The 16,813-nt window shown below is 37.3% G+C and overlaps 1 protein-coding gene across 1 annotated transcript; it reads right to left on the bottom strand.

Moving 5' to 3' along the window:
- Positions 1–6,788: 6,788 nt before the first annotated feature.
- On the bottom strand, positions 6,789–15,201 carry LOC132116167 (membrane-bound transcription factor site-2 protease-like). Its single transcript, XM_059524802.1, has 11 exons — positions 14,969–15,201; positions 12,150–12,298; positions 11,568–11,706; positions 11,342–11,445; positions 10,625–10,752; positions 10,332–10,450; positions 10,070–10,250; positions 9,471–9,565; positions 8,475–8,670; positions 8,315–8,390; positions 6,789–8,223 (listed from the first exon to the last, which is right to left on the bottom strand). Exons 1-11 carry the CDS (start codon positions 15,041–15,043, stop codon positions 8,001–8,003), a joined length of 1,485 nt encoding a protein of 494 aa, XP_059380785.1. The 5' UTR covers positions 15,044–15,201; the 3' UTR covers positions 6,789–8,000.
- Positions 15,202–16,813: the final 1,612 nt, after the last annotated feature.

Consider the following 16,813-nt stretch of genomic DNA (forward strand, 5'->3'; position numbering starts at 1 on the left):
TGCTACCGTTCATCTTATACCTTATTGTACCATGTAATTCAAGGTTAGCCATGGTATTGGCATCATAATAGCATGGTATGAACACTGTACTTCTACATACTGTATGGGTAAATGCAAGTATTTCCTTAATCAGTTTGAATAAACAGACTGTGGACATGCAGTGTCTGCCATGTTTCCCCAAAGAATTCTTCGTCTGGAAAGAAATACATGCACTTGCTGAGCCATCAGGAGATTTCTATCTTTTTTAGTCAATGGAGGGGAGCTTTCCATATGTCTCAAGTCAGAAAGATGTAAAAAGTGTTGAAGATCCACAGCTGTTAGCAGCTGGAGTGAATAACCATTTGTAATGTGCAAATGAGAAGACGTGATCTTGTCATTTGTCCAGTGTGTCTCTGAGGGACGTCACACTCCAGGAGCATTTGTCAGATGATGCATTTACTAAAATGAATATAAAATTTACATGTAAAGGGGAAGTAAAACATAAACTCATCAGCAGATGAGTCAATTTTAAGCCTCGGATATCAAATCACTCACAAAAGGAATGGTGGGTGAAGGTCAACACTGCAACAGGGACACATCTGTGATAAAATAAAACATACTGACCTCAAATGTGATAACACACTCCGTCACAATCCTGAGTGGGTGTGAGATCATCTGAGGATTTCCTTCCCCACTCTTATCTTTAGATTTTATTGACATTGATAGATATTGCATGTTATGACAATCGGATAAAATGTACATTTTCCCCACAGAGGAAGGACACAGTTACAAGGACCATTTTCCCCACCCTTCCCAGCTCAAACAAATATGTTTTTGAGAGATTAGAAAACTAAAATACAAATAAATTAAATGTATGCATTTAGCAGACGCTTTTATCCAAAGCGACTTACATTGCATTCAGGCTAACAATTTTCTCCTATCATGTGTTCCCGGGATTCAGCCCCCAACATTAAGCTTGTTAACACAATGCTCTACCACTTGAGCTACAGGAACTCTAATAAACAAAAAATAACAGAACAGATACAGCTCACACCTGCATTTATCAGTACTACGAATGAACAACTGTCACAAAAAAAGATTTTGGATGACACTGTTGAAAACGAATATTCAACCAATGACAGAAAATGTATTTTGAGTTGGTTGCTTGTTTTATTACTCTAATGATAAAACTTACCGACCAATAAAATATAAGCTTTGGGTCACAAATCAAAGCCACTAATAATTTATACTAGTTTAAAGGCAGATGAAACAGCACCGCCATTTTTAACGACACTGAGGCAGAAAACAGGAGAAACACTGTGCGACAACAATTTAGTTAGAATGGTTTTCAATCCACAAATGAATCATTTCAATGGATTAACTCTAGTAACACTAAACCCACCCAATTAATACATTATTATAAAACACTCATTAGGTAGTTGGTTTCCACTTTTCTGATGTGATTCCAATGCAATTTAACGAGTTTATTCTCAACATTTATTTAGTTTTTTCTTCTTGAAATTTAAAGACATTTTCTCGTTATATAACAATTTTATTCTCAACATTTTATTTAGACTTTTTTTTATTTAAAGGAGCTATGTGGAGGTTTTTACTTAAAAAAATCTTTAAGATAGAGATTTCATTTGTACATGTATGAGCCAACCATGATGTAAAATGAATGAATGACACCTCGACTGTCCACCACGGTTGCCTCTATCAGCCTGTAGGCTCAATTGTGTGTGGAGGAGTCGGGCCCGATTTGGCGCGAAAATTCACAAAATGTGACGTCATGCGCGTTCTCATCTACTTGGGCTTACAACCGTACGGCACGCCAGCCATTATAGTAAGCAGCGGCAATAGTGTTTTCAAATGGACTCTGCGGATGGAAAGAAGTGCCTCCAGCACAATTCAGACACCCACAAACACTCCTCGTAAGTAAAAAAAAAAAAGAGTGTGCGCACTGAGAACGAGCATGAGACTGGCTGCAGTTCCTCTAACGGCCACTGGTGTCAGGTTAGAAATTTCAGAACCTACGCAATGCTCCTTTAAGGTTTTTTTTTCTTTGAAATTTAGCAACTTTTTTCTCATAATTTTATGAGTTTATTCTCAACATTTTTTTTTTATTTTTATTAAACTACATTTTTCTCCGAATTTAACAGTTTTATTCTCAAAATTTGATTCTTTTTTCTCAAAATTTAAATTTATTCTCAAAGTTTTATTTAGATTTTTAATCGACTGACTTTAATGTCAAGATTGGTTTAATTTTTATTATTGCTTGGCACTAAATCATCTTCTGTGAAATAAAAATATTACATGAAAAGCTCAACTAAATCTTAAATGAAAATGAAAAATGTTGCCTTGGCAAATTTGAACCAATAAATTAACTAAAAAAAATAATAATAATAATAATTAATAAATTAAATCTAAATAATAAAATAAATAATAAAAATGACAAAATGACACATAAAATGACAAATAAATATACCAAAACAAAAATTTAAGCTACAGATATTAATAACATTTATACTAGTATAAAAATTGAAATAACATTGGCATAAATGTGGTCTTAATTTCACGGCAGCACTGTGGATTTGTAAACCATCTTTTTTTGTTGTTTTTTTTTAAACATTGCTTGGAAAATCTCTATTTTCCTCAAAAGTAAACACTATAAAAACTGCAGATCACAGAATAAGATAAATGTGGAATGTATCAACAAAGCATAGACCATTTTCTTATCGCCTGAAACTCATCCCTAACTGACATTAGAATAGCACAGGACACAACTCCCATGAATTATCCCGGAAAGAGATCAAATATATTCTGTGGGTAAAGGTTGGGCTTTGACGCTTGAGTATCTTATCAGTGTTGGACACTTTTTTTTTTCATTTCAAATACATTCCCCAAAAAAGGCTTTTATTGTAGTTCAGTATAAAACATGTTCTTGAGTGACGACAACACAGTCTGCTGTGTGCATCCTGCAGTCACTAAATCACACATCACTTCAGATGGGTTAAAAGAGATAGAGCTCCTGTTTTTGTGTGATGAAACTCTCACTCTGTAAACCTCTTTACCACAGACGTTCATATTGTAATCAGACCCTTAAGAGACCATCAGGGAGAGGCTTCCTGAAGTGACGAAAAGCCACATCTGGTCTCTCACCCTGAAGACTGATAACCCAGACGTCAATTATATCTTATCGGTTACTATGTTAAATTGGTTTCTTCTGAAAAGAAAGATACACGATTATGTTTCTAGAAGAGTTTATGGCATTTAAAAAAAAAAACTTGAATGCTTATTAAATAACGCTGGAATAATGGAATAATCCACAGGGCTGAAAAACCCGACCATATGACTCGTGCTATATTTCTAACTCTCAGGCTGATATGTAAGTGATTGTTCACTGGTCATCTTTTCCTCTTGTTGAAGCACTTAACGATATAAAAATGGCGACTAGATGTATTGTGGCAGCTTTAATGTTACTCACGGCACTTTCAAGTTGAAACGAAAAGTAAACAGTAAACCGCAAATCTCAATTACATTTCACAATATATCGACCAAATAAATGCAGCCTTGGTAAGCATAGAAGATTTCTTTCAAGAACATTTTACAAATCTTATTGAGCCCCTAAATTTTAGTCACTTCTACAATGTCAAGTTTGATAAAACATGAGGGTGAGAAAATAGTGACTTAAGTTTGTTTTGTGTGCACTGTTCCTTTAAAGCATTTTTAACATGAGTTTCTGAGTTTATCTACACAAGTCATTCTCCAGTATGTTATCACATGTTGAGTTAGATATTTAGGTGTTTCTGGTATTAAATATGATGATGAATAACAGCTGTGAAACACGCAGAAAGAATTCTTTGAGACTGAGAGTCTCCACATCTCCAGAATTTGTTTTTTACAGAATTTGCACCAAAATATCAAATCTGCTTTGTTTTCATCAGTTTAAAATGTACATTTGATTAAAACGTACAGTATTTCCATAGCACTTTTTCACACACACACTCAAAAAAAAACATTCCCATGCAGCTTTATAAAGAATGGAATGGAGCCTTCCAAAAGCTATATTTTATACACAAAGCAATTGTGGTTAGTGAGGAGGCGAGAGCTTCTTTTTAAAGACATCATTTTCCAGGGGAGCGTATCATGGCTCATTATGTTGTTAGAGAACAGGAGGCCGTGGTCAGGAAGACCAACTACACAGAGCGGAGGGTCGGCTCCTCAGCACGGGACGTTACAGATGAAACCAGTATTTAAAGGCGAGGCAGACAAGGGTACACAATCATTAGTTTAAACACAGGCGGTGGAGATATGGAACATATGGAGGACACTGAATGAGAAGACGGATCAATGAGAGAAGGAGATGTGTAGGAAGGACTGCAGACACTACGCTGGACTAAACCTCACGCATGGCTGCTCTGTTAACAGTATGCAGAGAAACAGACTGACAGTGTGTCAGATACAAAACACACACACAGCTCCTCAAATCATAACTTAATACATAATTTTTTTGTTTTTGTTTTTTGGTCGCTCGGTTAACCTCAGGCCCACAGCAAAAACATGGGTCATTACCTATATGTGGCTTTTAAATAAACTAAAATAGCTGTCTAATGATATGTTTGATACATTTTGTGTGAACAGACAAGTGACCTGGAATAAATACCTTTTTATTAAACAAGTAACAGAAGGGATATTTATGTCAACACTTCTATTTTTTCTAATAGAAGTATATACAAATGAAATAAAACCTGAGACTCCCAGTGTTTTCTGTTCACAAGTACATGAACTAAGAACAAACTCTCCCTTGCTCAAAAACCACCAAACACATCCTGTAACAGACTTCATAGAAAATCTGCACACTGATACTGTCCTGATTCAGAAAAGACAGAGAGACAGGGAAAAAGTGATGGATGGAAAAGTGTCTGTCATGAGTCATGAAAAGGAACAAACAAACAATAAATAGTGTATTAATTTCTATAAAATTTTAAAATAATACATACATACATATATATATATATATATATATATATATATTGTATAAATATAATTCCTTTTTATATATAAATTATGTAGTTTATGAATAAATATTAACATTTTACATTCAGTTCAATAAATAAATAAATAAATAAATAAATAAATAAATAAATAAAATATATATATATATTTTAAAGCCGACACACATATAAACAGCCTTAAGGCTTTCTGGGTGACGGTAAGAAGGGAGGAGTCTGGTCTCCCCACGCACAACCACATCCATGTGTAATTATTTTCCCTCTGAAATAGCACAGACATACAGTCCTCCATCTTCCCTGGGGGCACGTTTTGAACACAACCTCAACACACCCTTCTTCTGAGGAAATGAGCCAAAAAAATACAGAAAACCCAGAAACATGCACAAAACATGCTAATTATAGCAGTCCATCTGAGGCACATAACGCCAAAAGATGCAACCCTCAAACGAAAACAAAGGGCAAACTGATGGACGGATGTGCCCTACACCTCCATCAGGAAACATTTAACAAAATGACTAAATGGAGTCACGTCTCAGATGTGAAGCCATCAGATATCATGGATCAGGTTGATGAAGATCTTCAATAAACAGATACCACGTGATTCACATACTAACCGAAATCATAAAAGTACAAAATGCTGGATCGTAAACAAAATAACTGACTGAAGGACCTGAGGGAAAACTGCAGCCTGACCCATGAACTCCTGTCCCTTTCTCAAAGTCTGTTCAGTATGTTCTGAGCCTCACACTTGACATTTTCCATGGATCGAAGCATCTTCCTAACAAAGATAAATAAAACACAGATCTCATGCCTGATCATAGCAATCAATACAGTATGAAATCATGCTAATTGCAGATCATGCAGGTTGTCCAAGAACGAGCCAAGATACCTATGGAATGATCCTTCAAGAGAAACACTGGGAATGAACATCGCAAAAAGTCAAGCAGAAAAAAACCCTCAAAGTTATCGAAGTTCAACTATATTTGGTTGGAGACACTAAATGTTGGCAGGCTGACCACATAATTGCTAACATTTTCCCATAGAGCCTTGCAGCAGGGGAAAAGAGACATGCAGAAGCCATTAACTCGCTGACAGCCTCCATCTATGAGATCAATACACATTCTGATGTCCTTGAGAACGACACCACACACACATTCAACAAAGTAGCAGTGTCCATTAGCCAACAAACATGCTACACCCTTATCCGTGACAACAGATGAACCAAGACATCAAATTTCCATAAAATAACAATCTTCCTCACTGAGAACTTCAACACATTGTCAAAAATGCAGCTGTCATCAGCGGCTCATTATCTTACAGTCCTAACAACACCCACTCCACTCCAACCATTTTCAGACTATCAGATTTCTATCACTTCAGTATAGCACTCCTCTTCATCTTCACTCCTCTTTTTCTCGAAATGTCCTCACATCATTTGCAGCTTGATTGGCAGCTCTTGTCAGTCACTGTGGTGGTAAGAGGTTTCTAAAAAGGAAATGCATTCAGTATTACAACCGGGTCACTATATCATGATAAAATGATATCCAACAACAATGAGATAAAACACTTTTCCTAAGGTTTAATTTTCTTTTAAAATTTAGCTTCAAATGGAACAATACTGACACCTCATGGCAGAAAATGTTCTGCAAGAATTATTTTAAATAGATGATTATTATATATGAACTTCCATGTGATGTTTCAGAGCGGCAGAAGGTTGTTTAGACTTAGTAAACGTGTTCAGATCAGTACTGACGTCTCTACAAACAAATAAGTCAATGACACATGAAGGTTTATGCAAATTTTGTTCCTTTATTAACATATGTACAATGGGTCAGGAATGACAACAAAGATGAAGTACCTTAAAAACAAATGATTTCTATTTTAGTGCATTTTTAACCCACAGGCTAATTGTTGGGGGAAATATTCACAGTATACAGATCATAAACGATATGAACGTCCCCAGTGTACATCAGAGCATGTTAAGAAATGGTTTACCCTTGTCATCAGGAACATTTCATAGTTGTGCCAGAACATACAACTCAAATCAGAACATACAAAATGAATCAGATTGACCATTTGATCTCCTACTTGGCAACTAAAGCTAATAATACTGCAGTAGTGTATTCTGTGTCCAGTCCCTATATATACAAATGTGTGGTTGGTTAACATTGTATGCATTTCATTTTTGGTTTACCTTGTTTTTAAGATGAACTCTGTTTTTGGGTTGGATGCTACTCTAGTTGATGGCAACCATATTGAACAGTATATTGAAACATAATGTTGTGGATGTACATTTTCAGTTGCAGATGCCATCATATAAATTATTTTAGCACTGAGTTAAAATAAAAAATGTGGCTGGTTGTGTGGTCTAAAGATGTCACCATTTGTAAGTTACTTCAAAGATTCAATTCTTCATTACAAAGCAAGTAACATATTTTTCAAAATGATCACAGATTACTCAGTGCACCTGTTTTTACTTGCTTCCCAAATTTCTCAACTGGGGTCAATAAAGGCTTTTTATTGGCTTTATTTATGTAGTACACTTGTAAATGTTTGGGTTGAGCTGGTGTGCAGAAAACTGAACTACAGACACTCAAATATAAAACTACACATACTATGTGTGACTATATACTTCAGGAAAACAAAGGCCAAACAGACAAGTTATGCCCACAAAATCCTCTATGTATAGTGCCATTTCTGGGTTTACATTAACATTTCTGATACAATGTGATCATGTATTTATCAAAAAGGGCACTTTTGGCACTGTCCTGAGGACACTGTGTAAATCACGCAGCTTCAAGCCTATTTTACTGCTTATAGCTGAGCCATTCAAACCTAAGAACATATCGATTAAGAGTTTTCTCGAGTACAGCAGCATTCTAAACACTCTGGCCACCCTCTCAGGGTGGGCAATCTGGCAATTACCAGCAAAGGTAAAACCACCCAGTTTATTGACTCTTTAGAAAGCAATTTCCCCCAAACTGTCTGATTGGAGGAGACGGCTGTGTGTTATCGTGCTGTGACCATCCACAGACCCAGAGCCACATTGGCCGCTAGAAGGGCACTGCCACCCAGCAGAAAAAAGAAGCCAATCAGCTCTCGGTTGTTCCTCTCTGGGATCACAGAGCTCAATGTAGCTTCTAGAAACGCTGTGAGCATCCACTGGCCGTCCAATGCAAAACACGGGACAGCGTTTACCACCGCCAGGGCCCCCGATAATGAGACCAGATATCTTAACACGCAGGAAGTTAAGGCTAGTTCACAGCAGTGACAAAACCAATACCTCCTTTGCTACCCAATAACTAATAGTGTGGGAAGGATACTTGCAGAAAGTCTCCAGCATGACAGGCAGATCTGGATGAAGAAAGCCCAAACGAGGAACGAAGTTGGTGAGACTCACTAAAAAAAAATTAAGAAATTAGCATTTTTAAAAACAAGATTGTTTACACAAACCTGACTGTATAAAAACAGAAGCTGTCCGACCTGAAAACTGTAGGTGTGAAGGATAGCCGACAAACAGCATGTCTGTTTGCGGTGGGTGTTTGACCCGAATCAGTCTGGTCTGGTTCTCCAGAGATGGGATTAAACACAAGCTTGGGGTGAAGTCTGTTTGACAGTCTGTGTTTGTACGACATGTACGGCTTGCTTCAATGGTTTTTCTGACCGGCAGGCAGGCAAACTAATAATAGTGCCAAAGACACCAAGAATGAGGTGGCAAGAAATAATTTTGCAATAAAAGTGCCCTTCTTTTGTAAGATTAACAGTGTAAAATTGATCAGTGTTTTCATTTCAGATATTTTTTTGAATATTACATTTACATTTATTCATTTAGCTGATGCTTTTATCCAAAGCGACTTACAATTGCTATATATGTCAGAGGTCGCACGCCTCTGGAGCAACTAAGGGTTAAGTGTCTTGCTCAGGGACACATTGGTGTCTCACAGTGGATTCGAACCAGGGTCTCTCACACCAAAGGCATGTGTCTTATCCACTGCGCCAACACCACACATGAAATATTCACAATATAACTGATAAAATGTTTGCAGTGTTTAGCAATTACAGTATTTTCCGCACTATAAGGCGCACCTTCAATGGATGGCCTATTTTAGAACTGTTTTCATATATAAGGCGCACCGGATTATAAGACGCATAGAATAGAAGATACTGCAGTCAAACGTTTGACTGTGTTTGTGTTATGCATCCACTAGATGGAGCTGTGCTAAAGGGAATGTCAACATTTTGACAGAGCACCTTGATCCATATATAAGGCGCTCCGGATTATAAGGCGCACTGACGTTTTTTGAGAAAATTAAAGGCTTTTAAGTGCGCCTTATAGTGCGGAAAATACGGTAAGTGCCACAGAGCTTATTGCTAATACTAAAAGGAGCAAACACAATCAACCAATATATGATTTATAACAGCTCTAATTTGTATAAAATTACCAAATACGGAGTATTTCAGAAAAGCTGTCTGTCTTACCAATTTGCTCTCCACATTATTACTATAAGAGAAGCAGAGATCCGTCAAGCTGTTGTTCCCACAGCACTCCATAGTGCCATCGAGACGCTTGAATGCTGAGTGGACAAAAAAATCAGAACCAGCTAACAAATATTTGTAATGTTGAATTAAAACATCTCTATTTACACTGCCATTCAAAAGTTTGAGGGCGATAAGATTTAAAAATAAAGAAATAAATAAATAAACTTGTGCAGTACAGTTAAAAGTAGTGAAAATATTGAAAATATTTCAGCATCATTACTCTTCTTCCACATGAAAAGGATCCTTAAGAAATAATTCCAATATATTGATTTGCTGCATTTAAATGTCTTATTATCAATGTTGAAAACAGTTGTGCTGTTTAATATTTTTGTGGAAACCATGTTACTTTTTTAGATTCTCTGTTGAATAGCAAGTACAAAAGAATATAATTTATTTGAAATGAAAAGATTTTTATCACTATAAGCATCTTAATTGTCACTTTTGATCAATTGAATGCATCTATGCTTAATAAAACCTTTCAAAATTGAATCTTACTGACCCCAAACTTTTAAACAATAGAGTATAAGGCAGGTCTGTACCTCTTCCTGCCGTCGAACTGAGCTGCAGTTTTGCAGTGTGAACGCAGTATCCCGTCTGAGTATTATGGGATAGATGCTGAATGCAGCTGTGCCAATCCTCAACTCCCCGGACAGAACAGTCCTCCAGCTGGGTAACCAGATCTCCAAGAAACAGCCCACGAGGTCCACTTGATGGGGAGCCCTGTGAAAACGGACCAAAAACTGATCTCAGACACTAAAGACATCATCTAAATATAAAACTTATGATGAAAGGTGACCTGACCTCCACCACCTCGGTGACAAGCGCCCCTGCTCCAGTGTAATAGAAGGGAAACAGGATGATGGGCAGCAGGAACAGGAAACTGAGGGCCACAACACACAGCATGAAGTTGTGCCATACACCTGCACCAAGACAGAGAGAGTAGAAGAACATTATATACTTTTATAAAGGTTGTAAGTGGTAATCATTTCTAAACAAAGTGTTAGGTTTTCATAATAAAGTGCTGCCATCTACTGAAGGTTTTATGAACTGCATTTGCAAGATTTGTTGCATTGTGCTTATTTAAAAAGTCTTACCAGCACAGAATATTCGGAGCTGCTGGACTGGAGAGATGAGGTTTAGATGTGTGGTGAAGAGGTCCACAAATGCTCCAGGATAAATCACAAACATGAACATGCCAAAACCATTCAACCTCACCTGCTCCCTGAGAAGAACACGCAAAAAAATCTTTATACTCCACGTACATTTAAAACAAACAGAACACACCAGATTTTCTTGTATAACTAGACTTGGAACAAGCCAAGACAAACTTTACTTACATTACACGCAGATTTTACTAGACAAATGGAGTGAGATTTGAGTTTGCGATGGAGCAGCTCGACCCAAAACTATTGCTAATACTTAATAATGGATAGCCCTTTAAAACGTGCATGCAAACTTTAGAAGACTCAAGAATTATTACGCAAGTAACCTTCCTATAAATTATGAGACATTATATACAAACTGACTTAATGTTAGTGACCTTTCCAAAACCAAACTACATTTTTACATTTATGCAAAAATCTAAAGATTTACTCTGTGAGAATTTAAATGTATGATTGTACAGATGATCTTGTTTTTGCTCCACTAGGTCAAAGTCATCTTAAAGCTGCAGGAAATGCAAAATGATTTCAAAAGTTTTTTTATAGAATACTTTAACCTGTACTGGCTTTATGTGGGACAAAAAAAGTGTTCAAATGTTTGCTGAGACAGAAATGACATATTGCATTTTTTAAATGATTACCGTAGTTTACCTTAGTGCTGCCACCCCATGGCCAAACTCATGTATGACTCCGCTAACCAAGATAGCAATGAAAAAATAGGCCAACTGACTGACAGGAAGGTTCACACCAGGTACCTGATGACAAAAAAAAAAAAAGACTTATGATCACGCTGAGCGGAGATGGTTCACAGTTTCATCACTGTTAAAACAAAAGTGCACCATCATCATCTAACTCCTATGAGCCCTTCTGTACTCACCACCACTTGCAACATCTGTTCGTGTGACCCCTCTGGTGTCTCTGCCATCATCTGACTCAAAGTCTGCAGCAATGTTTTGCTCAGAAGAACCACAGACCCAAACATCGCCAGAACCCCAAAAACCATTCCAGCACTGAACCTAAAACAGCAACAAGCAAAAAATGTCTGTATATCTTCTGATTAGATTTTAACTCCCAGGTTTTTCATTCTTTTACTATGATGACTGAGAAATTAAAAGGATATTGTTTGTGGATATGCGAGTATGTGTGGGGGAGGGTAATGTCCTGCTCTCATCATAAGCAGCTTAATTTTTTTAACGACTAAAAATTAATAAATATCTTCACTGTTGATTTAATATGGCAACAGACACATTAATAGAAACCACAGCACAGCTAAGCAAGAGAGGTTTACATGTCTTTATATATATTATATAAAAATATGTTGATATGTTTCATTCAGAATCAGAAGAACAAAAGACTGTCAACTCTAAATGTTAAAGGGGTCATAATAAGCATCACCGTCATCACATGCTCCAAAAAAAAAAAAAAAAAAAAAAACTGATTTGAGGACAGTAAAGCATACCAGATGTAGAGAAAGTGAGGGTTGAGATGAGCACATTTGGCAAACAGACGGTTGAAGATGCCGGTGTGCCATTTAATGTGGAATGGAGAGAGAGTGAATCCGTTCGAGGATAACCAGGATTCATAGCGGTTCTTCACCGAACTGGATGACTGAAGGTGAAAGAAAACACAGTTGTTAGGATGCGATAGGGGTTTATGATGAGGTAGGTACAATCATTTGTGCTAAAAAAAATAATAATAATAGTGTTGCTACTGTATAGATATATGATCTAATTTAAAAAGTTTTTTACCACAGCTGTTGTTAACCATGTGTTGCCAAGTTATATCTAAAGCCATTTTTACTTAAAAAAGCATACAGTCGTGGCCAAAAGTTTTGAGAATGACATAAATATTAGTTTTCAAAAAGTTTGCTGCTAAACTGCTTTTAGATCTTTGTTTCAGTTGTTTCTTTGATGTACTGAAATATAATTACAAGCACTTCATACGTTTCAAAGGCTTTAATCGACAATTACATGACATTTATGCAAAGAGTCAGTATTTGCAGTGTTGGCCCTTCTTTTTCAGGACCTCTGCAGTTCGACTGGGCATGCTCTCAATCAACTTCTGGGCCAAATCCTGACTGATAGCAACCCATTCTTTCATAATCACTTCTTGGAGTTTGTCAGAATTAGTGGGTTTTTGTTTGTCCACCCGCCTCTTGAGGATTGACCACAAGTTCTCAATGGGATTAAGATCTGGGGAGTTTCCAGGCCATGGACCCAAAATTTCAACATTATTATTTTATTTTATTATTTATTTATTTACCTTTATTTTACCAGGAAGTCTCATTGAGATCAAAAATCTCTTTTACAAGAGAGACCTGGCTAAGGTAGCAGACATACATAAACAACATATTAAAATGCTTCATACAAGATAGCAGCCATACATAAACACAACATAGCTAAAAACATACACACATCCAATCATTCAAAAATCATTCAAATACAAGGACCTCTCAAGAAAAACAACTACATGTCTCCTTCATCACATTTTTTTATGATGGTCTTAAATGCATTAATTGATATACACGTTTCTAGTTTAAGATCTTTTTGCAAATTATTCCATGCCAATGGTGCATAGTATGAAAATGCAGTTTTCCCCAAATCTGTCCAAACCCTAGGTACATTAAAAAGCAACCACTTGGAGGAGCGTAGCTCATAACTTCTGGTCCCCGAGCCACTTAGTTATCACTTTTGCCTTATGGCACGGTGCTCCATCGTGCTGGAAAATGCATCGATCTTCACCAAACTGTTGTTGGATTGTTGGAAGAAGTTGCTGTTGGAGGGTGTTTTGGTACCATTCTTTATTCATGGCTGTGTTTTTGGGCAGAATTGTGAGTGAGCCCACTCCCTTGGATGAGAAGCAACCCCACACATGAATGGTGTCAGGATGATTTACTGTTGGCATGACACAGGACTGATGGTAGCGCTCACCTTTTCTTCTCCGGACAAGCCTTTTTCCAGATGCCCCAAACAATCGGAAAGGGGCTTCATCTGAGAATATGACTTTGCCCCAGTCCTCAGCAGTCCATTCACTATACTTTCTGCAGAAGATCAATCTGTCCCTGATGTTTTTTTTTTTGGAGAGAAGTGGCTTCTTTGCTGCCCTTCTTGACACCAGGCCATCTTCCAAAAGTCTTGGCCTCACTGTGCGTGCAGATGCGCTCACACCTGCCTGCTGCCATTCCTGAGCAAGCTCTGCACTTGTGGCACTCCGATCCCGCAGCTGAATCCTCTTTAGGAGACGATCCTGGCGCTTGCTGGACTTTCTTGGACGCCCTGAAGCCTTCTTTACAAGAATTTAACCTCTTTCCTTGAAGTTCTTGATGATCCTATAAATTGTTGATTTAGGTGCAAACTTAGTAGCCACAATATCCTTGCCTGTGAAGCCATTTTTATGCAACGCAATGATGGCTGCACTCGTTTCTTTGCAGGTCACCATGGTTAACAATGGAAGAACAATGATTTCAAGCATCACCCTCCTTTTAACATGTCAAGTCTGCCATTCTAACCCAATCAGCCTGACATAATGATCTCCAGCCTTGTGCTCGTCAACATTCTCACCTGAGTTAACAAGACGATTACTGAAATGATCTCAGCAGGTCCTTTAATGACAGCAATGAAAGGCATTGGAAAGGTTTTTTTGGGATTAAGTTAATTTTCATGGCAAAGAAGGACTATGCAATTCATCTGATCACTCTTCATAACATTATGGAGTATATGCAAATTGCTATTATAAAAACTTAAGCAGCAACTTCTCCAATTTCCAATATTTATGTAATTCTCAAAACTTTTGGCCACGACTGTACTTACAAAGCATTTGAATAGAATCCTATATTAGTGAGAGTAACTGTATTATGATAATCATTTAGATTAATTAACACTGAATAACTTTTAAAGTGACAACTGAAAAACTGAACTAAAAACATGTCAGTGCCATGGTACAGTAATACATCAGATAATAATATTATGATACTGAGATATACAATATTACTAAAATTATAATAGTACATACTACGACGAGCTTGACGGTATAAACATGGCACATGTTTTGCATGTTTTTGTAAATGAGCTAAATGTGTCTAAAATGGTGCATAAACATGTTACAAATTCTGTACAGTCGTATTAATTTACATCACTGTATCAAAATGCTGCATGCTCTTATCATCTAATGTCCTTGACAAATTAGAAAGCATCAATAACAATCGATTCCATTATTTCAGCAGCAAACAACTCTCTGTTAACTCTAATAATGAAGGGTTGTATGGAGAGATCCGCTCACCCGCAGCAGCGTGTCCGCCAGATACACTGTACACCACCCGCCCATCACACACACCACCACCGCTATAGGAATCATGGCACACCGGGCTGCATGCGTCTCAAGAGCGTCCAAATCCAGAGACAAATAAACTTTCGATTCCTATAGTCAAGGACGACCCCACACATCCACCTAGTACAAAACACCGTGGAAGCCGTCGCTTCCGCGTTTGCGTGAATTACGATGGTCCAAACGCAGTCTAACTAATCGAGCAAGACTGTTTACTTTTGTCAGAGCACATAGTGGCTCACACACAGTCACAGAGCAATCGAGCAAGTAGCTTGAATCATTTCCGTGAATCGGTTCTTTCAAACAGAACGATTCGGTGATTTGTCTACATCACGTTCTCTGACGTTTTTAATTTGAATTAAATAAGCGTCATTGTTGCAATTTGTGTGTCTCGGTTCAGTTTGTTGCTGCTATGTTTAAGCTAATAAGACATTAAGTAATTCAAAGCTTATTATAATTTATTTTCACATTACAAATAGCCTAAACTAAATTCGATTTTATATAGGCTATGTTGCTAAAATTACAGCACAAGTCGTACATTTCCTGTAAGTTTTATTTGAAATAGTTAGTCTATTGTACAAAGAAAAAAAAAGGCTAATTTTGACATTTTTGTCTCACTTCATTTTGGACTCTAGTCTGAGGTAGGCTAGTAAAGAGCCTTCTTTTTCACTCCAAATGCATACTATCAGCTGACTCATTGGTTCTTAGGTCATTACAAATAGCAGAAAGTCAATTACAATGTCGATTCTCGGTACAATTAATATGTTGGTGAGATGTTGACTCTGCATGATTCAGACAGTGCTTGCACAAACTGCTTACAGTAGTCTGATTCATGAATGGATTCTTACTCCCCAGTCTCCAGTACATTTAGTGTGGGCTTTAGGGATGGGACCAGTGAAGAAGACACAGGAATCTGGCAGGATGTCAGAATTTGCAGAAGACCAGTTTTGTGAGCCTGTTTAAGTGTTTCAGTTGAAAGATCTGACACACAAAGCGATTTGCTCAGAAATCGGATGTCTCTGTTTTGCAGTGCAGCTAAAAAAAAAAAAAAACTCCATGTGCTTTTCATTTGCATTTGCTGAACCATGAGATTACATCTTATTTGCACCACAGACGTATCTGTAAAGTACACTTTAGTTTCCAGCTGGACATATTTGGTCTCTGTGGTTTTTGTACTTAGAAAACTTGCTTTTAAATGTGGAATTTAGTTAAGACGTATCAGGTATTACTGTTGACCTATAAGCAAATGATGGCAGTCAACCAAAAAGGTGGTCAGTTTGCCACTTAAGGCCACTATTATAGTAAATCTTATGAAAAAGTACAGCAGTTTTAAATGTAAAGCACATGGGAACAAATGATGGGTTCAGAAGTGTGATAAGTCCCTCCAAACCTTTTCCGTCTGACTGGGAACCAAGCCTTTCTTGGTGAGAGTGATCTTTAATGTCCCTTAGGCTCCTAAAGGTTTTATTGGATAATTTAATATCTTAAATAGTGGTCTAGATAGACAGCAATAATAGCGGCCTTTTATGAATACATAAAAGTGATATTTTTTTAACAGTCTTTCATAACTCATGGCTCAGCAGAGTTCTTCTTTTGCTGTAGTATCAATTGGGAAGTCGTGGCCTAATGGTTAGAGAGTCAGACTTGCAATCGAAAGGTTGTGAGTTCAAATCTTGGGCCAGCAGGAATTGTAGGTGGGGGGGGTGCATGTACAATTCTATCTCCACCTTCAATACCATGACTTAGGTGCCCTTGAGCAAGGCACTGAACCCCCAACTGCTCCCTGCAGCATAAATGGCT

Source organism: Carassius carassius, chromosome 35 (genome assembly GCF_963082965.1).
Source record: "Carassius carassius chromosome 35, fCarCar2.1, whole genome shotgun sequence".
Classification (NCBI taxonomy): Eukaryota; Metazoa; Chordata; class Actinopteri; order Cypriniformes; family Cyprinidae; genus Carassius; species Carassius carassius.

Bases quoted from the DNA above. Each gene is read 5' to 3' on its own strand.
- LOC132116167 (XM_059524802.1), bottom strand. From the start codon at position 15,043: ATGATTCCTATAGCGGTGGTGGTGTGTGTGATGGGCGGGTGGTGTACA. The intron at 11,446-11,567 runs GTGAGTACAGAA...TTTTGTCATCAG, and splicing joins AACAGATGTTGCAAGTGGTG to GTACCTGGTGTGAACCTTCC. The intron at 8,391-8,474 runs GTCGGACAGCTT...ATTTTTTTTTAG, and splicing joins TTCACACCTACAGTTTTCAG to TGAGTCTCACCAACTTCGTT.